This window comes from Gymnogyps californianus, chromosome 5 (assembly GCF_018139145.2).
Source record: "Gymnogyps californianus isolate 813 chromosome 5, ASM1813914v2, whole genome shotgun sequence".
In the NCBI taxonomy this organism is placed as follows: domain Eukaryota; kingdom Metazoa; phylum Chordata; class Aves; order Accipitriformes; family Cathartidae; genus Gymnogyps; species Gymnogyps californianus.
Genome location: NC_059475.1, coordinates 17,172,850 through 17,197,782, shown reverse-complemented (window position 1 = coordinate 17,197,782; position 24,933 = coordinate 17,172,850). Strand labels below are relative to the sequence as shown.

Here is a 24,933-nt window from a genome sequence, read left to right as displayed (position 1 = left end):
TATGTCTCTGCCCTTCACCTGGTGAACAGAGGAATAACCATCTTCTATCATAGAGATTTGCTGTGAAAATAATGAATTTAAAACCCCGTGAAGTTCTTCCCTGATACTGCTGTAGCTGGGGAAGTATTGAACACAACAAGACAAAAGGAAGCCTCATGATTTTCACAATCACACATAAGACACCCTACGTCTCCTGCTATCAGTGCTTGTCCTAAGCCTGGGACCCTAAATACAGAGACACTGGCTTTGACGGAAACCTTCCTCACTGTTCCCAGCTTTGGCTCAGGCTCTGGAAGTGCAAGTGTTACTCACACTGCAGGTGGATGGGACTACGGAAGCGTAAATGACCTTGAGAGGTGTGGCCCAGAAAGCTCTGCTCGCCTGCACGCCCTGGGGATGGTGGGAAGAGGCAGGACATGGGCCCTCCGCAGCCCCTGCTCCAACACAGGGAGCCTGCCAAGGGCTGCCACTCCTCCCACGCACCCTGCTGCCACGCGCACTTAAACTGTCAGCAACTTCGATTATCGTATGTTACCCAGTGTCCATTGAGACTTGCTAACACTTCTTCTCCTGATTTAATCTTCCCAGAGATTTGATTAATGCTTGCGCTGCCACCGAAGAAGGGCTGTCAGGGGAGAATAGAAATAGAAAATATGATCAGTCTAGTGAGAACTGGAAGGGAGCCAAACACAGTGATGCAGCAGGAGCGAAGGAAAGTGCAACCTGCTTGATTTCCACTATTTCTGGGGAAAGGTAGAATGAATTCTAACATGGATTTTGACTGTCTAGCATTGTGCCCTCCTCCTTTTGTTTGCAATACCAAAATCACTGTAGGAGCTGCAGGAATGGAGATAAGCCTTCAGGTGCATTAACATTCAGCAGTGCAAGGCCTCGCCTTCATTGCAAATACATTTATTATCAGCTAGACATCGGGATAAATGTATGTGAGCAAGTCCTCCTCATTGTCCAGAATCACATTACAGTTTGCACCCCTATACTTGCAGCCTTGTCCAAAGAAAAGGAGCAGCACTAATGCAGTTGGTGACTTTTCCTGCTTATGCGACAGCAACAGCAGTGTGGTACTGCTGATGGCTGCATCTGCGTGAAGTCTCCAGTGTGAAGAAGCTCTCGTCAGCAGCAAACAAAAAAAGAAAAAGGGTATTTCCAGAGTCAAGGAAAAGATTCTCAGAACAATGGAAAATTCCCCTCACCTCCTGCCTGCCAAACACAGGAAACAGCAGTGATAGAGTGACCAGCTCTTCCATTCATACCACACAACATTTCTTCAGACATTTTAGCAGCTACTTTCCAATAACATTTGTGCAGAGGAACTTTTTTTTTTAATAACAATATAAACCCAAATTTCCCGCAACACCCACGGAAAAAGAATTCACAACTATCTCAAGAATCAATGTATGCAATCCAGCAGAGAATTGGTACATATGCAAATTAATAACAAAGTTATGGGGTTTACATTTAACTTCTCACAATTCTAAAAAAGGTGGCTAAGAAATATTCAAAGCAGAGCATGTAATTAAGCCACAGGGACCTTTCTGAGTCATGTTTGGACTAAGCGTATTGTTTTCAAGCCAGAAAAGAAGGGTCTGCATTTTAAGCTCTGAAGTGTTTGTAGGTTTGAGATGACACTGACCGAAGTCAGGGAAATACTCCATTGGCCTCAACACGGTACATCAGGCCTATGGGAAGAACAGGCTTTAAAGGCAAGTATATGCAAATGTCATGGAAGTACATGGCGCAACAGTTCACTTTGTAAGGGCAAATAAAGACAGAAAATTACTATTGCCCCAGAGAAATGCAGTCTGCAAAGACTCCCCTAACTCCAGTCATCTCTCCCATTTATGTTGGCTAAGGCTGCAATTCTAAGGTCCTGCAGGCTCTCAATCTTTCATTTTATGCCCAGGCAAGAAATTGTTTGTTGGAACACAAGAGAAATGGATGCGCCTTAAAAAGCAAGTTAACTGTCCAACAAAAGTTACAGGTCATCACTTTCCCTCCCAAATTTTAATACATATAACTACAGGAATGCTCTAAGATGTCTCCATTTTATCTGCATACCATAAATTTTCATCGCCAGGCTTTCTAGAGGAGGGAATAGCTACATGAACAAGTCAGTACAAGGCAATGAGGCAATGACAGTGTGGCTCATCAGTGTGACAGCCATTCAAAATTATCTGCCTGAAAATGGGCTCTTACCCTACCGTCAAGGCAAGGTCCTGTAGCCTGGAGAAACTCAAGGTACAGTTCATTGTAATACCTGCAAGGTAAGAGTACGTATGTGATGGCTACTGGAGAGCTACACTGAAGATCCACATCCTAACTTGCCTCAAAGTAGTTTGTCCACCTCACTGTATTTTGCAAGCAAAAATAATCGTGCCTTCCTAAACAGAAGCCACACTGTCATTGCCAAACATTCAGAACAGAGTTTGGCCAGTAGCCAGCTGGCTGGCAGTGAACAAGTCATGTGTAAAACTCAGGCTTCCTGGGTTCAAATCGAGTTGCACTAGGCAAAACTGACTGCAGGATGATGCCTCCTCTCCGGGAAGGCCACCCCGTGGTGCCTGCATACATTGCTGGTACATAAATGATCTCTTGTGTATGGTGAAACCTTGCCTGGAGTGCAGGGGCAAGCCTGAGACCCATTCAAAATGGGGGCCACAATGTCTCTTACCTTTAGCTTGAATTCCAGTTCTGCCCTGTGGTTAGTTTTCTCACAGTCGATGGTAACTTTCCCTCCAAGCTCCATTGTCATGGTACCGTATAAAAGTCCTGAAAGGGAAAAAAGAGACTTAAGAGAGGTCCCAATGGAAGTGATCTGCTTTCTCAACTCAAACTGGCTCTCGCTGACATGCTGTGAAATTTGCTACTTGGCTTAAAGTTTTGAAAAGACAGAAATCAAAGTTTCTAGGAAATGGCTTTTTACTATCAGCATGAAGAATGCTCCCCTGAGTCCATATTCCCCATTTATTACGCCAGCTAGGAAACAGCTTGACTCACAGGTGCTGATAGTGCATCTGTGGCAAGCTGAAAGTGGGAAAGGAAAAATAAGGAAAGTTGTGCCCAGCAACTTCATTTATACTGGTGCTTAAACAGACCCAGTCGCTTCTCACAGGGTGGATGGGGCAGAGAGGAGCTGTAACAGGATTCAGCAGAATCCAAGAGACTAGCACTCATGCAGGGGACTCCTTTTTACACATGCTTACCATTTTCTGAAAAGGTCATTTGCAGAAAAAGAAAAATTGACATGAAAAAGATTTATGCACAGGAATAGTTCACAGAGGGTGTGATTTACAGAAGTTACTGTTTTCAGGTAGCTAGACCCTCCATAAATATTAACTTAGAGGTCAACATGCCAAAATAAAAAATATTCAAAAAACAAAATTAGATCAAACTGCTGCAGGAGTGATTTTATCACTGTGGTTGAAATGCCACCGACACTTAGCTTCCTAAGTAGAAATGCAAAGTTACAGCCATCCCCTGGCCTCAGTGCACATTCAGCTCAACAGAGCAAAGCCACACGGTAACAGGTATCAGCCTCACTGAGGCAGCTCATACACTGAGGAATATCATGATTAGAATAACAAAGAAATCAGAAGAGAAGTCAGGAATTTCATTTATTCTCAAAAAGCCAGAAAATACATTAAACAATTTCAGTGTTAACATTAGAAAAACTTTTTATCTTCAGAAGCTCAGAAATGTACTCTTAATTCTTTCCATCTTCACTTTATCTGCAGTGCATACACACAGTATTTTTTTGTTTCTACATAGTGTTAAAACTAACTTAGATGGGCCTAATTCTGCCCTCAGCTCTGCACAGACAAATCAAAAAGACTTCAATGAGGATTACCAGTCTTCTGCTGAGCACTATGACTCATGTATGGAGCAACTGCTCCCTGGAATTACCAGTCCCTGTGGTGCCAGGTGTTCGAGAGGGAAGAAAAGAACCAGTGCAAAGTTAGTCAGTAAGATATCATTATATTATTCCTTCCGTTTGCGTCCTATTTGAACAGTCATAACTTACCTTTACAGTGGGCGTACGGCATAGTAATTATATAATCTTCCCCTCTGTTTAGAAACATAAGCTTTGCTTTCCCATCCAACAGTGCAGAAAGTGAGTTACCTAGAATTTAAATGAACAAATATATATACTAAAAAATGCATGTTATACTTGGTCACTCATCCTACTTTAGAAAAACATTTCCATTTAAATGTAGAAGAGATATTAAATGCTAATAATTCAGGACCCTGCAAATCATTTACTGTTGGAGGCAGGCAGTTCTAATAAATTCTCTGCTGTACAGCTCCTGTTTGCTCTGGCATTTAGCCTTTGTTGCAGAAAGGGCAGTAGATTAAGTAAGTCATTAGTGGGATGCAGAAAGCAGTTCCAATGCTTAGAAGTTCTTCAGGTTCTTCTGTTCTCACAACTCTTCTGATTGTGTATGATCCCAAATAACAAATAAAATTGCCAGAAGGACAGCAATGACTGTTTACAAGTGTTTCAGCAAATACATTTATCAGAGGGTAGTACTTAAGAGGCGTTTGTCTAAAAAAAATACTATTTCAAATAGCAACACTGTTTCAGAGCCTGCAGTTGTGCTGTCTCTATTGAGATTAAAAGATTCAAGGACATTTTGAAGCTCTAGGGTTCAACTCTCAAAAATCTGGGAGCTAGAGAAATGGTTACATTTATACAGAGACTTTTGCAAAAGTCAGTTGGATGATCTATAAATGCTATAAAATGACTCATCCGTGAGCATATGCAAAGTAGTCTGACAACCAATTGCCCGTACATTCTCATGAACCTTTGCTTTCTGAAAACCAGTTTTTTAAAGCTCTCAATTTTTCTGTCTGATTTTTTTTTTTTTACATCAGTGTCATCTCCCACTGTAATGGTGGAAATGGGGAAAATCCAGGAGAGCCAAGACAAGGAATTAGGGTGTCCTGGTGGTAGATCTCTTAAGCATTTCTTTGTTCTTAACTCTCAACACACTCAGGAGTGATTGAAAAACACACCAAAAGCAATGCCACAATGTTACCCGGAAGATGCCTAGGCTTAATGCCTTACCATAAAACTTGGACCTAGCTAGAATGCTGCCAGTAATGCAGAATCCGTCCTTCCTATTGCTGACATGAAAAGCTGACACTGGCGGATGATGGGAGACCTAGAAGAAAAATAGGCACAGGTCATTTACAGCAGTCTTTACATGCAAAGCAGAGTGGAGGGTGCATACACAGCCTCACGCGGTGTTACACATGCTCTAGGAAAAGTGCAAGACGGAGGCCACAGAACTGAGCAGAGTCCTCTAAGCCCCATCTGTACCACTAACCTCAATGTGAAAGGAAGGAACGTTATATGTGAGACCATTATATTTGAGAACATTATATATGTAAACTTTCTCCCCCACCCGTATTTTCTTGTCCTTCTGCATTTGAGATCACTTTAGGCCAACAGGTACATTGTCAGATTTTCAACACAATAAATGATAGTGCAGAACTTTTTGGCAGCATCTGAATAACCTCCATAAAATGGATGCAGTGGCTGAAATAAAGTAAAACAAAATAAAAATTCTTTGATTAAATAGGAAAAAAATGTATGTGAAACAGGGAGTCGCTGTATTAAAGTCCACAGGGTCCTCAGATCCTTTTATTAACACTGTAAATCTCAAACTAAATTTTGTCAGGCCAGTTTACTTGTGAGCTCTACCCTTCATTTATCCCCAAAGACATAGAGATAAGCCCTCAATTTACTCCTATTAAAATCATTACAGAAAGTTTAGAACTAAAGGAAGGCAGGATTTGGCTATGTGTTTTATGCCCCTTTTGACAGAGGCAACACAAACCACAATCATGTTTTATTAACAATAAGAAAACAGTAGGGAGAGCCCCATGGAAAAGGTCTTTATTGAAGAGGCTAATGTTATATACGGGAGGCCTGCTTTTATAGTCTTGAGTGCCTGCCAAAGCTCACCGTAATCTTTGTAAATCTAAAGAGAAAAAAGATCAGCAGCTAGTTTACCCCATGTCCCACTCTGGATATTTAAACAAAACTCCAACTTCCTCTCCCAGGGTGAGATGCGGAGTGTGTTCCTATGCACGGAGGGGCAAGCAGGCTGCTGCTTGCAACACCTCAGCATCCAAATAAAGCAACTTACCTGTTCTGCTATATAAAATGTGTGACTGTTCGTCTGAGGGTGAAACCAACAGCAGCGAAAAGTCTCTCCCAGGATAGGGTTATATGGCTTTTTTATTCCCTGAAAAGCAAAGCAATCAAAACCTGCTACAAATGAAGACTTGCAATCCAACTTTACAGAGATGGCCACAAAACAACATAATAATTTTCTCCCTGATGTTTTAAACTAAGTCAATCACAAGTATCAAAACCGAAGAACTGGTTACATATATCCTCCTAATTTAATCTTTTCATCTGAGCCATGGATTCATCTGCTATTCTTGCCGACTTAATCTTCTGCTTGATCAAAGCTTTACAAGATGATCAAACTTTATTATTTCTGCTACTATATGCAACAGGTGCATACTGATGTGGAAACATGGTACTAACAGGCCTGAAAAGAGAAAGGAGACCTGCTTTCAGCCAAGGGAAAAATCTGGCATCTGAGGACATGTTACTTGTTGATGACTAGTTTTGCCTTCTAACTATCCAGTGCAAAAGCTCTGAGATGGTCAACACTATTTTGCATTCAATATCTACTCTGAAACCAAATGCAAATTCAGTTTTAAAAGTAATGGTCAAAGTCTCTGCACAATAGAAGACGTAAAGTGTCAAAGGAAAGGCAATAAAGAAATACATAACCACAGCAGAAGATTTCAATGCCCATTACAACCCCAACTTCATGCCTTCTTTTACCTTTGGCTTCTTATAGAAGCCGGACAGATACCACCTCAAAACTTGCTTCATTCGACTGTATGGATCATCTTCAAGGACAGCCCTGCAGGACAGAATATAAAATGCTCTTTATACTGTTCATACCAGCATAATAACATTAATTTCAATAGTATTTCCCCAGTACTAAAGGGAAGTAACTTCTGTGCTGCTGCCAGTAAAAGAGGTGTCTGCCAGCAGAAATAATTTTTTTTTAGTAATGTACATCATACAACACACACATAAACTCTTAAAAAGTGGCACCCCTTGCCCTGCACTCCTGCAAAAAGCCTAATAAAATTTCTGGAGTGTATCAGGTTTGATTGGACATTCAAGTATGTTAATGTGGGACTGCCACTCACACTAGCATTTAGTTACAGCTAATAGTACAGCGTGAGTCATAAAAACAACAATACTTATGCCACCAAAATCAAAGACAATTCTATTTTTCTCTCTTTTTCTTTGTTTCCCTCTTCCTTAAAAGATCTTTAAAGCTCATGCGCTACATGGCCTCTTTCAGTACTTTGAGATTTCATACAATAATTTAGGTTGGAAGGGACTTCTCAAGGTCATATCGTCCAACCCCTCCCTGCTCAAAGATGAAGTGGGAAGTAAACATAAACAACAGAGTTCCTAGTATTTCCAACCATTTAGTCAGATTTGAAAATCAACCTGGATAAGTTCTTGCAAAATCCATTTAGAAGGATTATCCGTACCACAAAGAGGTTTATTTAACAAAACCTGCAAACCTCTTGAAGTTTTCTTAGATCTCAGCACTGAGGAGAACCATTTCCTTAACTTCAGATGTTACAAATACCACAAACAAGGCTTGAAAATACCACGATTCTAAAATTACCCAGAGGCAGTGGAATAAACATGAGTAACTAGTGCTGCTATTTGAATATTGCACACACTGGTTTTAAAATACACCAGGCAGATCTCATTGAGAAGGCTGGTCCTATCTGCAAGCATAACATTTTCTATTTTCTACTCTGCTGCTCCCAGCAGGTCTTTCTCATCAATGGTGTTAAAAGATGTTTCCTATTTGTTTATCAACCAACATAATTAGATTGCTTTTGGGGGCAGAAGTGCTTGACAATTCTGTTTGCTCTCTGTCCTGTTCCCCTCTGTATATGAGTACACCAGAAGATGGCACAGCTCTGTTGCGAGATGCTCAAAGGCATGAGCTGAATCGCCATCAGTTCCAGTCAATGCTGGCAAACATGTGCATGTGCAAAGGTAGTTTTGTCTGGAGCTTAACTGTTTTCCTTGCTTCCTTGCCCCTCACTGGCAGCAGTCCATCTTTAAAAGGTCACTGCAGCTGGTGCCTGGCTTGATTTACATTGAACCCAGTGACCTGGGTATTATTTGGGAGCCTTTCAAGCATACAAACGCACCCCAGCCAGCACCAAGCTAACACTGTAACACATTTTCACAAATATAAGAAAAGTGCCCACATCGGGCACGCTCTGTGTGCTGCTTACTGGGAAAGCAGGTCAGCATGGTAGTAGTAATCTGAGAGTTTGTTAAGGAACGAGCGTGGCTCCAGGATGAAGGTGGGCAGCACCACTCGTGACAGGTCCATGCCGGGCCGCAGCTGCTTCAGCAGGATCCACATCAGGCTCTTGTTCTCCTCAGAGACAGTTTCTGTTTGAGACGATTCACCTGTCTATGATGGGAAAAGGGAAGTTCAGGGCAGAAACAGGAAAACCATTTATTGCGGGTGCATTTACCTGGAGGGTCCAAGCTCACTCTGACATACCTGGCCCTGGCACAAGGGTGAATGCTCAGCTACACTGCAAGGAGACATCAGCTCTGTCTCAGGAGAAGCGACTCCCCAAAGCACTAAAGTGAGTGGTACAGAAAGCCCTGGGCCTCTGCGAGACCTGGCACGAGGGAGGGAGCACACCTCTGCTGTGCTCCTTCCTGAGCCACTGCCTCCACACACCTCAGGACTGCGATGGGCCAACCTGGACCAACATTAACCAAGGGGACTCTGCACTGCAGTCCCTCAGGAGGCGTGGACATGCCCAAGGCTGTTACAGCATCACTGTGGCCTGGTGGGATGCACACAAGAAGCTCGTCTCAGTCCCATTCTCAGCAAATGAGAGACTGTAAGATTTACTATTATATGTGTAGAAAAATTTAGGAGATAAACGAGTAATCAACAAAGAATGGAAGCAGTCCTCCAAGTTCAAAATAAGACAAACTGCTAGTGTAAGTACAGTAAAGGCCCCACTGCCAGGCGACGTGCACAAAAACTACAGCACCTCCCAATGCTGCTCAGTGCCCTTTGCAGCAGAAGTGCAGGTAACGGTAAAAAAGCCGGGGATCATGTCGGGGTTTCAGCTATAACTGTGTAGTTCCTCTGCATTCAGTGGGGCTACATCAGGTTTAACATGGGGGAATGGGCCTTTCAAGCCACTGGAGAGAGAAAATGAAACTAAATTTTCAAATATGGATGTTACTTTAACACTTCGTAGGCATCATAATTTAACAATGAAAGAGAATACTTAGGCTTTCTACTATTTTTACGCAAGAGATTTCTATGAGAAAAAGGGCACAGATCCACTTCTGGAATGGACTTTGGTTTGGGAGAGGACACATGGCACATCCCAACAGGATCTGCACATGGTGTAAATCACTAGACACTCATTTTCACCACCTGAGCATTCCCAGCACCACTTTTTTGGCTCCCAATCAGCCCTTTTACTAGTTGTGCAGAAACACACTAAGTCCAGCTTGCAGGCTGAGGAGAATTTCAGATTGAGGAACAACAAAGCTCTTTTCATTTTATTGCTTTTCCATTATCATACCATTCTTCTTGTGACAGTCTGATGCAATACACAGCTTGAACCTCCACGAAGAAATGGAAACCATTAAAGAATGTAATACCACAGCATCAGCTAGGGCTTACAATACATATGGGTCTATCAGAACTTTCACTATTTATCCAGGTTCTCAAGAGTGCATGTATTGGTAATATAAATTAATGCCATGTTAAAATTGCTGTACAAAGTGTTACTCAGAATGAATCACTGCAGAAGGGATGGATGAAAAGGGAAGGAGAAGGTGTAGGAGGATGAGAACAACTTCAAGTCATTTCTGGTTTGCTTTCCCCTAAAGTACGTCACCCTCAATAACCCTTTTTATAACTTGTTAAAACTAAAAGCTTGGAAAAAAAAGTTTTTTTTGTTATCAATCTACCTACTGAGAAGGTGTCTTTTTTATATTCTAGACCAACTTTTGCAATCTCAAAGTCCTTCTGACACCTGTCTCTGCCTTCACATTTCTACTGCAAACAAGGCAAAGCTAGAACGTCAGATGCACAAGCACGCACCTTTCAAACGCATACAGATGCACATACATATGTGCACACCTTTCAAATGAGCTTTCAAAGCCAAGCTGAAGATTTAACAGTGATGGTTGGCATCTGTGACCTTTGTCCTGCCAAATCTGAACTGTACACACAGACTGAAAGGCAGCAGTTGCAGTTTAAGATGACAGTTAATGTTATTAATTGGCAGGTGTTTACCTTGATACATCTCAGCTCATTGCTGATGGCAAACTATGTTATTGCATACAACCTATTTTTCCTTATGTTACTGTCATCAGTGGGATAAGACTCAACCAGTCCTATCTGTGTGTCTCAGGTGACGACAGCCCCATCTCTTGGCCAACAACAGAAATCTAATAAAACACGTAATGGCCAAGGCTGCATGGCAACTCTTTTTGAAAGCCCACTGGATGTTACCTCTGCCAGAGCAGCCACACTATGGGTAGCCTTATTTTACGCTACACAAAGTGTCACTCTCTGCAGCAGAAATTTAGTCCTTTCCATTTGGTTTGTAATGCAGTTTTTAATTTTAATATAAAACTGCAGAGATCTCTCTCACTCTCACACACCCACATACATCAGTGCTGCCTGTAAGGCTCATTCAAGCACCAAAGTATCAGCCTGCACTACCAATACTTCTAGGACAAGTTTGTCGAGTGGCAAAAGGTCATTTCAGAATAAGCAGCTGACAGAAATTAAGTTTGCCTTAATTTTGCTGTTGCTTAGTTCCTCAGCTATATTAAAAATCCCCTGTTTGGACCCAGTTACCATTTGCTGTGTGTCTGGGGTGGGATTTGAGGGGAGAGATGCACAAAAGGGGAGTTGGGGTTTTTTTGTGTCTGTAGGCAACAGTTCTGTTTGCAAGCGCAATTTCTACAGCAGGGCCTTTCACCTCACCCCTGACATCTGAAATGGCAGCAAACACACACAAGAAAGAAACAGCTTTCTAGCAAAGTGGTTTTGTTTGAAGCACCAACAAGACTTCAGCTTCCTTGTTCAAAGCAATAGGCAAGAGAAGTGCTCAGAGCCCTCCTGGTGCTGGAGCAGAGCTCCTCTGCTGCCTGCCCAGCCTGATTCTCACCCAACACAGTCAGCTCCCCCAGCTCTCTAGCACTGCCTTCCTCAGAGGTGTCACAGTGACATCCAGCTAACAAAGGCTTTTATACGGAACAGACATGCATCCTCCTGCTGTTAAATGACATGAGAAATGGCTTTCCTACAAGAAACTGTCATTTAGGAATCAAGTGGCTCAAATGCTCCATTAGGACACACAAAAAGGATGTTCCATACATAATGAAAAAAGGAAAGTATCATATTTTGTATCACACAAGGACTGAGCATCCTAATTGGCCAGGACACATGCCCGGAATAATAATTCCCCCTCCCGCTGGCTCCACAAAGCACTGTGCCAACGCTATGCGGTTCTTTAATGCAATAACTGGTTAAAGCAATCGCTGATGCTGGAAACATGCCAAAGCACAGTCGCGGAGCTGCTGTTCATAATGCATAATTATTAGAGCACGTGATAATTCAACATAATTTAGCAGAAAGCTGTGCATTGCTTTATCTGTAAAACACTGGAACTCGCAAAGCTGGTTCTTAACTGCCATGCATCTAAAAGGGTGAATGACAAATACTATGAACAGAGACATTTCAACAGAAACAGGTAGTGATTAAAATAATTTTTTTTCTTTTACCTCCCCAAATTCCTCATAGATCTGTTCAATGTAAGTCGTCCCTTTCCTTCCCAGAGAGACCTCTCCATGGATTTCTGACTGATCGCTCTCACTTTCATTTGTCTTCCGGCTGTTCTCATGAGTTTCATTCTCTGACTCTTCTATATTGTCTCTCTCCGACTTGTCCGAAAAAGCATCATTTTCCAAATGGTGGTGGTTCTCCAGGGCTGATTCATTCAAACTGCAACACACAGTGCATTACTTGCTTCAATTTGATTTACAAAGCCAGATTACTTAAGGCCTTTTAGATAAAGTAAAAACACCCCCCAGGACTCAAAATAGGGTGTGCAGCCCAGGAGAGTATAAGACATTGATCTCCTGAATAGCATGGTTTTTATCACCGAAACAGTGAGATATTTTCCATCAAAATTCTGTCCTCCAAACTGCACTTTACAAAATCTGCCACAGAGCTCCACTTACCCGTCCTTACGCAGAATTGCCGCTGGCTCCGGATGGGAGCCCACATACCAGAGGGATACAGAGCACACACTAACAACTGTACATTGCTAATTAGAGAACCGAAGTGTCAATCAGGAGAGATTTTTCCCTTTACAGAAACAAATCAGTGGATTGTAGCATACGGGAAAAATACAACATTATGGGATACATTTTCTTTTCAGTATTACTGCTACTTTATTTTTACAGATGGTGGTCCTAAGTCAGCCCTAGACTAGAAAAGGCAAATTTAAACATCAATAGAAGCAAGTATTTTCAAACACCACCACCACCCCCCCCCCCCCCCCAAACTAACCTGGGGAGTGTGCTTCCCCCAGATAATGCTGTGTGGAAAAACTCAGCTGAAAGCATGGACTGGACAACTACATGTAAGAAGAATACCCAGATTATAACAGCATCCAAGGGAAAGCATGCAAGGTGTAGCAAGCTTCACGATCAGTGATCCAGGCTTTAGAGAATGAGGAGAAAGCCAAAAATGCTCTCTCAAGTAGCCTATAGCGTCTCCATTTGAAAAAGCAGATGCAGTTCATACGACAGACGGCAAACATGATTAGATGGGCCAGAGGTCAGATGCAGAAAAGTATTCACTAAATGCCCATTTTTTCAAGTGATATTTAGTATGGGCTTCCGTTTTCCCTATTCATACATGTCTTTGCACACTCATCACCTCTTTCGGGGCCTAGCCTAGCTCTCAGGTGCTAACCTTCTCAGCTTGACCTTCCTCTGAAAATTTCTTACCCAAGTCCTCATGCAAAATTGCTCTTGGATAGAGCAATAAGAAAAGATTTCCAGCTATACAAGGAGTTTCAGAGGATCTAAACAGGCCCTGGATCTTGAAGAGTTTTGTTACTTCCTGTAGTCCACCTCCTTCTCAAAGCAAGGTTTCTCTCCTCCGTACATGTGAATGTTCTGTCAAGCTTGAAGTTTCTCCATGATGGGCCTTTTCGCAGGCCATTCTGGGCATGTTCCAATTTTGATTACAGATTAATGCTGAAAGTTCCCATCTCTTGTTCTCCCTCTTTTGTTTTTGTTTTTTTTAAAGATAATTAGGCATTGCTAGTTAGAGCCAGATTAAAAAAAACAACAGAAGAGTCAGAACACAGAACTGGCATCAGCTTTTCAGAAGATCTCAACTTCCAACTATGCACTGAAATAAGCTAATGATTTTTAACACGCCAAGCAAGCCACATTGTGACAGTCACAGCTCAGTTTCTGGAGAAGCTCAGTTTCTAGAGTTCTTTTGAAAGTGTTGTCTACAGCTTTCTGTGCCTTTAGAAAATCTTTCTTTTAACGCCATTTGTGTATATATGTATGTATGCATATGTCTATGTGTGTATATATATAACTACAAGGTTTTTTAATTTACAGTTTTACTCTAAAATAAAACTAAGATCATAAATCAGAGAGTCAATGACCACTATACTCCAGCACTAATAATCTGCTATTAGACATTACGTGTCTTCATCGTTCTAGTGCCAGGATGTTACTTCTTTTTTTTAGCTAGCAACCAGCAAGTGTAATGACTGATAACCAAATACACTGGAAACATAGAGTATAGCACATGCATGAGTTTAAGATAATAAAGGACGAAAAAGGTGAGGAGATTGCTGTCTAGAGAGATTATCTCATGATTCCTCAGCACAAACACTTCCTGGATGGCAGGTCCAGGAAGTTATTCGTTATTAGTTGCTGATCATTTAAATACCTAATTTATTTCTTAATTTTTCAATGATCAGCTAAATATGTGAGTATTTGTCTCTGGTTGCTATGCTCCCTTACTTAGTGAAAGTTTTCTCCATGGGGTAAGAATGCTTGAAAAAACAGTTCATTATAAGGCTTATGGTTCATGGCTGAGAAGTAGCACTTGTTTCTATTTCACATTTGTAGGAAGAGCAAATGTTTTTCAGTGTCACCTGCCTCACATTTGGGAAATATTTGAAGTTTCAGTGGAGCCAATGACTCTTTTCTTAGTTTCCTCTGCTCTCCCTCATTATTTTTTAAGGATTTCAGATTTAGTCCAAGAGGGAATTAAATTCATATGAAATCCCACTCAACTGTGCACTGATTACCCACCAGCCACAAACAAGGCAAGACTTAACACATCCAGAGCCAAGGAGCTGCTCTGGGGAACCAAAGGGAAAACAGATGCTCCTCATTCTTAGGAACAAATTTGAGATGCTGAAGTGGAGCCAGGCTCTTCTATTCCTCCAAACAGAATCATCACTGAATACGTATGATATGCTAAAAACAAAAGCCATGCCATGAGCTTGAACTAAAATCAATGTAAAGACTTCCCAGGGGCTTCCAGTGGGATTTGGACCAGGCTTTAAAAGCTGGGCGGGAACGACTATGCTAAAAGTCAACACTGGATTTCCATCATGAACATGAAGAACTTGGCATTTTTCACGGCTAATTTACTGTTTCAGCATATTGGAGCTGTCTTACACCAGTGCTTTATTCTCTAGGGGCATTCCTGGAAACTTCAGTCAGTGACCAGGACTTCTTTGGGTTTGATACCGCTCTTCTACACAAAGCAAAAAAAACCTTTGGCTCTTGTCAAACAAGTAAACCAGCCAGATTCCTGGGATTGCTGGAGATAAGACATGGAAGCCACAAGAAATACAACTTCACATTAAAAAGAAGAGTGCCTGGTGCCCTAAAGGCTTCTTGTCTAAAATCACAGATTTACAGAGTACTTTAGCCTTTGATACACTTGCACAGTTCTCTCCCTCTCATTTTTATATGCTACTAAAGACATGGATTTTGAAATCACTGTATAATCATGACTGCTTTCCCAGCAGGAAAGGAGCAAAGCAGCCAGCAGACAAATACAACTTTGGCTCAACCGAAGATTCACCTTTGCCAACTCCCTTGGGTTTTGTTCTCCCTATAATATCCATCATCTCCCTTTTCTTTTTCTTTTCTTGACAGAGTAGTTTGGCTAATTTGAAGATAGAGTTAAATGTAATTAACTGGCCCCCTAACAACAGCGTGCCAATTTAATTGGTAAGATTCCCTGTAGGGAAGGCATTTAATTAGAATGATTGAATCCCTATGAGGAAGCCACTGTCAGTGGCAAACCAAAACCCCTTTGCTCAGCACTTGCACAGTTTTGGCTTTGCATTCTCTCTTGTTTAAATGTTCTTTATTCCTCCAGGGATGATAGCAAGTCGTCCCCCTGTCCTGCAACCATCAAACTCCCCTGGGCTTTAAGCACTGGGGATAGTCTAGGTACCCATTAAAACCACTGCTAGGACTCAGAAAGGAGAGTGTATTGTCCAGATGATCAGACACTGAACACCCAGCTTGAACCAGACTCAGCTAAAATCTGAGCCTGCCAGAAAAATCTGGTTCCAATTGTGGGTACTCTGTCCTGCTGAAAACTCTGCCACATGTGCGACTGCTGAGCCCCATAATTCAAGAGGGCTTTTAATGCTGAACAACTAGGAGGTGAAACAGAGGCATCATTTAAGTGTCATTTACGCATCGTATTTTGAAGAAATACTTTAATACAGTTTTAACTCTATCTTCTGCACTTCCTTACAGTAGCCATGGGTCTGCCTGAATGTTCTCAGTGCCACAGGCTCCATTTTAATATCAGAATTCTGTACACACATCCATTAGCTGAAAAACAAGTTCACTGCATTCCTGGATTCATTATCACAGTGAGCACAGTCCTAAGAGACTCTCTCCTAGGCAGAAAGAAATTAGAAAGTATTATGGAAGAAGCCCAAGAACAATAGAAGTATTTGCACAAGTACTAGGGTACATGCCCTGGTAACACATCAGATTTCCTTCTCTTCTCCCATTGCTCTTCAGTAAAGCTCTTCTTCAACCTCTAGCTAAAAAAAAAAACCCAGCAGGACTGGAGAACACATGCTGGGAATACCAGAGCTTTTCAGAGCAAAGGGCAGACCAAAATGCTGCCATCCCTTTGGTCCCATGGGACCAGAGACACCTTGAGACTCTGAAGAGGACTCAGATCCCTGCTGTTGTTACAACAGAGCCTAAGAAAACCACTTAAAGGTGAGGTCCCACTGTGCAAGGCATCATCTTTGCAGACTGCAAGAATTGCTACCCTAAAAACTGTGTAACCAATAGTACATTGCTGTGAGTCCTAAGAGTCAAATTCGTATCAGCAGAACTAGAAATAGACACTATATCTCCCAGTTCCCATTCCAAGGGCCAAGTATCTATACCAGAGGGGTTTTTGAAGTTGCCTATTTAGCTATAAGCAACAGATAAGGCCTGGGGTTTTTTAATGCTTACAGAGCTTTGATGTGAGTTGTTCCAAAATGCTGCAGTAATATTAGGAATATGAACAGAAAGAAAGCTGTTGGGACTTTTTTCCCTTATGTAAAAATTTATCTGATGCATCAAGGAAGAAATTGGAAACCACTCAAAACCCCTGTAGAGAGAGAAAGTAATTATAAAACTAAGGATGCAGTGTGTGCACTCTGCTGACTATGACACAGTATTATTAGAAAAGAGAACACATTATTAAAAAATATATCAGACTCAGAGCCGTACGTGCTAGCCAACAGACAGACATTGTTAGTGATTGTGTCTGTGTAACTACAGATCTACTCTAGTAGCTAGATTCTGCAATCTTTACTCAGGCAAGCCATTTTTCACACCAGCATCTCCAGACAGCATTTTGGCCCAAGCAGGGGACAGAGGAAAATTGTTTATGTACACATGAACACAGCTGAGATTCCCCCCAGTCTGTGTGATCAAGCATTAGGTGACAACAAACCTCATATGCACCAAACCCATATATTAGTGATGGATGCAGCAGAAGAACATACAGGCTGGTTTTTAAACAGGTTTCCTTAGTGAACTCTGGCTGGATTATACTAAAGTTAAAAGAATGACCAAGTGTGAGCCATGCAACGCCTCTCTGTGCATTAAGAAGTGATAGCCCCATCTTACTGGAAGAACTCCTGGTCTGAGATAGTGCTTGTGTGCAAGAGGTGGTTGAGCCCCGCATGTGCAGAATCGCTCGAGCAGTTCATTTCTCCATCCTTTCCCTGCTTGGAGGCACTGAGCCGGAAGAGGCTGGAGCAACGCAGGGCAAGTTCCAAAGCATCTAGCCAGCATCGGCCTGTGAAAACAAAAGGGATTACTTAAGCACAGGAGAGTAAATAAGACAATTCACGCATTGCTTCTCAAAAGCTTCTTGCTTGGGAGTAAAGTTCATTATAATTCAGGAAGTCACTGTGTACAATAATCTATTTTTCATACACATAATCCCTAGGTTATCTTGCCAAAAATGGTGTGTTTTAGTGGCTGCACGAGTGATACATCTGCAGGGGTAATACAGTGGGAACCTCACCCCAAGTCCCCCTTCCCTAATAGCATCTCTTCCTCTGATCTCCCACAACCTGTTCACATCCCCTTTTGCCCCTTTCTGATTTTGTCCAAGATGCAGGGAATGTGTACAGGTATGGTGCTTTCAAACCACCTAGCAGCTCATGTCTGCAAGTAATACACCCTGAAAACACGTTCAGCATTTGGCATCCCCAACACACACACTACCCAATGGCAGGGAGATACTGAGGCACTGCGCTGCAGAGGAGAGGTCTCTGCTTAGTATGGGATCACTGAACTACAAGCCGGCTCGGGGGTCCCACGCAGGGTGTAGTGCTGCAGTAACAATCACTCTGAACCAGGATGTGATCAGGTTCTGAACCACTCTAAACCACTCTGTGATCAGGTTCTGAATCACTCTGAACCAGGACCATCAGAGCCAGGATGATCAATACTTGCCAGAGTGATTAAGACTAGAGGGATTTGCTTGTCAGGCTGTTTATTTTTCCTCCGTCTCTGTATTTTTTTCCCTTTTCTCCATTTCTTCTCCCTGCCTAGTCCATCAGATAACCTGGGTGGAGCATCAGTTTTTCTTATCTTGTCACAAAAAATCTTTACCTGAAGGGTTTACTTTGCAAATACCAGAAACTGTAAGTATGGCACAGAGACGAGACAAACTGCAGTTCCTATGCACAGCCTCACCGGATTTTCTTAAGGCCTGTGTCGGTCCCACAGGCAGGCAGCAAATAAAAAGCACGGGAATCCAAACTGACCCTTGGCTCCTTTTGCAATGATCCATACAAGACTACAAAGCTGTGTGTTAGTGTTAAAGTTTAACCACCACAATGCTGGAGTCACTGTATTCTTGGAAGCACCTGAAAATAGCCTGCTTCTGTAGTGCAGTCATTAATGAGGCCAGGACACCTGCAAATTGGCTGAACATTCAAGAATTGAAGTATCAAGAGAGTTATTCTCTAATTTCAAGCATGTAAAACAGAGCTCTTCATTACACTCCTCAGAATATATTTTGCAATAATTAGAAGTGTGCTTGAGAGGCAGTGAAGAAAACAAAAGGATTTTGCTCTAGCAATGGCAAGTGCTACAAACAGGTTTTCCCGGGACCACATTCATTCCTAGGTCCCATTTGGGAAATGTTTCCATTACATTCAATTGTATCATACACTTAGCATCAAGCGTATGCATAAATCTCACTGGGGTCCTGCTGTTCTCTTCAGCAGAATTCCTATCAACTTCAATATGACCAAAATTCGGCTCTATAAGAAGATCAACAAGAGTTTAAAAAAAAAATCCAGATCATATGTATATGAAGAAACGTTTATAAACTTGAGTAGCTTTCAGTGCTTGCTTTGATACAAAGCTGCAACCAATAAAAGAGAGAAAAAAAACCCAAAATTTTGAAGAATTGCACTTGAACACTGAGCCACAAACACCGCAGAGCCTAGTCATTTATTCTAATTTCATCCCATAAATTCCTTCAGCATCAGCTTATGATTTAATAATAGAATCACACATAATGGTTAATAAAAGATTAGGAAGGTTGAAGACTGTTGGAATTGCTTTCACACTATTTTGTATTTAACAAATATTCTTGCATTAAGGCTTTACATGCAGAGGTTTATTCCCTTCTCGCCATGTGGAGGATTTGCATGGATAACCCATTAGAGCTAATGGCTGCGCTGAGCACAAATCCACTTCCTCCTACATATTCCCTCTTCCACAAACCCACCAAGATGAAAATCTGTGTCAGGCTATTCCATCCATACAAGGGAGCACACCCCTGCTTAGGTTCACCTCCTTTGACTTTCCTCTCTCTTTACCTTTGCTTTTCTTTTCCAGTTCTGCAGAGTGAGGACTGCAGGATTTGACATTTGGAAATGCTGCATATGTCAAGATATTTTTATATTCAATGGGCTTGTAAAATCAGGTGCTTTGACAGGTAGCTTGATTTGTAGCAGCATGAGCACTTTGGAGCAGTAATGGAGGTCAGTTCCTCAGCACCCTGCAGCACTCAAGTACAGACATTATCTTATGACAGCTACAGCAATGCACTGGCTATGTTCACGCTTTCTAACAAGGGCGGCAAGGGTGACCCCAAAGTCTCCCTTAGCCATCTTCCTTACTGTGCCCCTGCAGCCCAGCCCTCCCTGGGGCCGTAGGCAGAGCAGGCCATGCTGGCTGCAACCCCACAGGCAGCTCTCTTACCCCCGCACCACCACTGCCACAGGTATTCACTGGTACTAACATGAGTTTACAGGCTTGGTCAAACCTTTGGGGTCCACCACGTTACCAGAGGAAACTTCTACGTCAGGTCAGCTGCCCCGGCTGTGCTCCCTCCCAGCTCCTTGCACACCTGCTTGCTGGCAGAGCACAGGAAGCTGAAAAGTCCTTGGCTTAAGATAAGCGCTACTTAGCAACAACTAAAACATCAGAGTGTTATCAACATCATTCTCACACTAAATCCAAAACACAGCACTGTACCAGCTACTAAAAAGAAAGTTAACTCTGTCCCAGCCGAAACCAGGACAGTAACATATCTAGGTTTTTTATCTCTTTAGATAACTCCCTGGAAGGGGTTATGAGTAACTTGAATCTTTTTTGAAACCTTATTCAAGGAGCCTAAATTTAAAAAAAAAAAAAAAAAAAAAAAAAATTAATATTCCAAGGTAGAGACACAAAGCTTTAGAGGAACTCACTGTGCATTAGCAGTCAGCATTACTTGTGCCTCGCAGAACGTAGAAATGACATCAGTGTATGCCCTTGTTTTCATTCCTAACAGAAATTGAATTCAAGGGATGTACAGCATCCCCAAGCTAAGAAATGGGCCTTCAGCCATCAGGTGGTGCTGTGAATCCAAACAAATATATGCCACAAAACCAGACGTAAAATATGGGATTTCCTCTGCAAATGAAAAGGTTACATTCTCTGCAAGTCAACGGTGTGTTAATTGCAGCATAACACTGTAAAATTATACCCTCTCAATTTCAGAGATTGCACACAAGATAAACCTGTTTCCTTGCCAAAGGCCTACATGAAATGTTTTTACATGAGTGATCTTGCTATTGAGTAATATTCTTCTTTATTGTGAAAATGATACAAAAATGCTAGCATTTGGATTACTTAATTGCTTACCTGACAAGTCTACTCACTCCCTCAGGGATTGCAGAAGGGGAAAAAAGTATGTGGTCACATAATTAAAGGCTGTCATCTATAGCCACGGTAGTCTGCATGAAGGCTTCATGGTTACCTTATGTGCTGGTTTTGGCTGGGACAGAGTTAATTTTCTTCATGGTAGCTACTATGGGGCTATGTTTTGGATTTGTGCTGCAAAGTGTTGATAAAACAGGGATGTTTTAGTTACTGCTGAGCAGTGCTTACGCAGAGTCAAGGCCTTTTCTGCTTCTCACACCACCCCACCAGCGAGGAGGCTGGGGGTGCACAAGAAGCTGGGAGGGGACACAGCTGGGACAGCTGACCCCAACTGACCAAAGGGATATCCCATACCATATGACATCATGCTCAGCATATAAAGCTGGGGGAAGAAGAAGGAGGCAGGAAGACATTTGGAGTGATGGTGTTTGTCTTCCCAAGTAACCATTACGCATGATGGAGCCCTGCTTTCCTGGAGATGGCTGAACACCTGCCTGCTGAGGGGAAGCAGTGAATGAATTCCTTGTTTTGCTTTGCTTGTGCGCACGGCTTTTGCTTTACCTATTAAACTGTCTGTATCTCACCCCACGAGTTTTCTCACTTTTACTCTTCTGATTCTCTCCCCTATCCTGCTGTGGGGGGAGTGAGCAAGCGGCTGTGTGGTGCTTAGTTGCTGGCTGGGGTTAAACCATGACACCTTAATTCTCACATTTTCTAATTTTGAGTGGTTGACTCAAGTTGGGTTTTTTTGTATGCAAGGTAATTAGATCAGAGAAGGACGTAAAATGTGGGTTCCTTCAGAGAGGAATGGCAGCCCAATATGATGCATATAAAGGAAGCAAAAAAGAGCTGCGAAGGAGTTACAATGGTATTCTTTTAGAAGGTTTGAGGTTTTTAAAGCTGCAATGTAAAACACTGCAATGAATTATCAGTTATAATTTTCCACAAAGTGTGACTTAAGACAAGCATATGTTTAAATTCTGAAGGAAAACCCAAGAGCATATTGTCAGCCTACGGCAGAATCTCCCCATAGACTTTTAAGCTCTTTTTATATCAAATGATATATTACTCTATCCACCGCAATGATTACTTTTGGACAATTTCTGCAGAGATCATGTTGTCTCAAAAACACCTGCATTACCTCCTTCTGCTTGGGAGCTGTGAACTAAGTATTCCCTTTCAAATGTTATTTCTGAGCTTGACCCTTTCTTCATTGTATTTAGTATTTTGTCACTGACTTCCAAGGGGCAGCCCACAGAGTAAGCTCTGGCTCTTACCTGGGCTGTGGAGGGGGAAGGATGAAAGAGGGAGAGAGTAAAATAGTCCATCTACGCATAACGCTCCCATATATCTCACAAGCCACATAGAAGGGTTTACAAAATTCAGCAACAGAAATCTTTCATCCAAGCTAACAGAGTTCTCAGTGAGGATAATAACAGGGAGAAATGACACCTCACCCAGAGAAGATCCCCAACTCTGATGTGCAAAGTCAAATCCAGCTAGATCATTCATACTGACAGCCAGCACAAGGAGGACATTTCACATCATGCATCTTTCGGCACCTGAACTGGTCAGGTGGGTGGGTTGCTCAGCCACCTTTGGCTCCCTCCAGGAACAAGGGGGAAAGAGTGAGACTCTTTGACAAGGCTGTTCCTAAAGCGCCAGAAGTGGATGTCCCACCAGAGTGCTAGTGCCAGCTTGGGTTCCTGCTCTCTTTTGTAGCAGCCTCTCTCCTTGCACTGATCATTGGTTTCAATATCCATTCCCTACATCACTTTAGCAAATGATGATCACACCATTTGGCATGTGACAGATGTCCCGGGAAAGTGGGATGTCAGAGGGACACATCTGCACATCACTCAGCTGTGCTCACTGCAAAAAAAAAACAAAACAGAGGTGTCTCCCCTGAGTAGGCCTGTAACGCTTTTTCTTTGTTATATGTGTTTACAGTAAAATGACGACAGTCATCAGCGACAATTTGAAAAAGGAAACTCCTTGAAAAATCAGTTAAACACAGCTAGGTTCCAAAGTTCCTTCCCTCTTGAAAGGTTTGGGGAAAAAAAAGCTAATAAAGGATGTGTGTTGCCTTGACTTAGCAAAAACAAAGCTGAACATGCTTCCCACATATGTTTTGAAACCTTCCATATGCTTTCTTCAGGCCTTTTGGCTCAGCACGCTGGAAAAGCACCTTGTGGTCCTTTGAGATGACTCCTGCAGTACAGCTGTGCAAATGGGAATCACTACAGGTTCTTGCAGGATGCTTCCCAGGTCTGCAGGGCACTGCTGGCACCATGTGGAAACCTGGAGGCTGCAAGGCTGAACAGGAGCAGGCATGCACTCGCACCAACTCTTTTTTTCACAGACAGAAAGAACTACTAAAACCAAGTGACAAAAAACATTTCTTCTCCCTCTTGGAAAAAAAAAAAAACAAAACAACCGAAGGTTGCTTATGCTGCTAACCAAGGCTCAGTTCAAGGAATAGCTTGAGTCTGTCCTAGTCTTCGAACAGATCTCAAATTACAACAATATCCTACAGAAAAAAACCCAGGCAGTATTGAAAACACTACGCTATTCACCTTTGAAATTCTTTACAGTCATCATCATTCACCTAGAACAACTCATAATTTGACGTGCCAAGTCTATCTGCCACATTTTGCAACAGCTGATCACAGAGGAGCTAGCCAATGTTCTCTCAGCACTCACCAATAACAAAAATCTGCTCGAGATGGAATCATTGTTGCACACCAAAATCTCAGTCTGGGACTATACTTTTTTTCCATTGCATTCCTGTAGCTACAGAATGGCTGGGATGAATCTCTTGCCAATTAAGACTTCAAAAGCCTCACACCTAGTAACCATCCATTCCTCTAGAGAGGCATCACTAAGGGAATATAACTCTTCTTGAATTATTAAAGTCATCCAGCTTTTGGCCTCGTGCCTCACACTTACAAGATAGATGCTTTTAAAAATCAACCTGAAGTAGACTGTCACCTGGAAACGATGAATTCTTGCTTAAGTGCACACAAATCACAAATGATGAGGAAGAGGTTGATTTGGTTCAGTCAGTGAACATTAAGGTCATCGTATTCAGCTGACTGCTTATTTTGCTGCGCCACTCGGGTGCCTGTGTGCATGATTTCTACACTTTGGCTGTCAAGATGCAAGGACGTGATCTCTCAATTAGCTGCAGGTGCAATTCATGCACTGAGCTAAATGAAGTCTGGTTGCAAATGCCTGGATTTTAAACTGCTGTGAAAGGTCTAAGGAATATGAAGGGCAGACAGAAACCCAAGAAGGTAACTTCTATTTTTTCCAGTACTGCCATGATCCAGTGATATATTTCATTGTGAGCTTGGTTTCAAATTGCAATCTTCCTCCTGGTTCATTGCTTCTGTGCGTGACCCTTATTTCAATAATCTAATTTCCTCCCCAATTAAAGCATCAATTTTCAGGGAAGGGCCAGATGCCTAGCAAAGAAACAACACTGTAAGCCAGACCATCAGGATTTCCACACAACTCCATCCACATCAGGCAATGGAGACTACCCAAAGCATGCCTGAAGGAGAAGACAGACATAAGGAACACAATGTAAGTGTGGTTTACAATTCCATTGTTAAGCCTTTAATCCTCGTAATCTGCCACTTTGAATCCCCCTAGTAACCCCTTTGGTGGCAGTGCCCGTGGCAAGGTGGAGATCCGCACTATGAGATTTAAGCAGGTGACTCAAAATGCCTAGGAGGACTGGGGCACCGGTTTGGAGATCTCAGGGGCACCGCCAGAATGGTCTCGGCAGGAAGCTCATGACAGGTTTAAACTACTAATTCTAAGCCACTCATCAGCATAAATCTGAAATGGATACACAGTCACTAGTTTGGAAAAAGCAATTTTCTTTTCTGAAACTGGTAAGAAAGAAAGACTCTGTGTTTGTACAGGTTGAGTCCTGTAGGCTAACATGACCTTCCAGATGTCTTTAAAACACATCACAAAGCAGACTGCTGCTGTGGTCTGTGAATGTGAAATCTACTGTA

General features: G+C 42.2%; 1 protein-coding gene across 3 annotated transcripts in view; it reads right to left on the bottom strand.

Moving 5' to 3' along the window:
* Positions 1-24,933, bottom strand: part of OSBPL5 (oxysterol binding protein like 5) — a 146,181-nt gene that overhangs the window by 10,359 nt on the left and 110,889 nt on the right. For 2 of the 3 annotated variants that reach the window (XM_050897134.1, XM_050897136.1), the window contains 9 exons: positions 17,360-17,531; positions 11,933-12,152; positions 8,383-8,567; positions 6,884-6,965; positions 6,171-6,269; positions 5,084-5,180; positions 4,040-4,138; positions 2,690-2,787; positions 536-625 (listed from right to left, as the gene is read on the bottom strand). In XM_050897134.1, coding sequence (XP_050753091.1) covers positions 536-625; positions 2,690-2,787; positions 4,040-4,138; positions 5,084-5,180; positions 6,171-6,269; positions 6,884-6,965; positions 8,383-8,567; positions 11,933-12,152; positions 17,360-17,531 — 1,142 coding nt within the window. The remainder of the gene's footprint in view (positions 1-535; positions 626-2,689; positions 2,788-4,039; positions 4,139-5,083; positions 5,181-6,170; positions 6,270-6,883; positions 6,966-8,382; positions 8,568-11,932; positions 12,153-17,359; positions 17,532-24,933) is intronic. The other variant, XM_050897135.1, reaches the window with a different exon arrangement.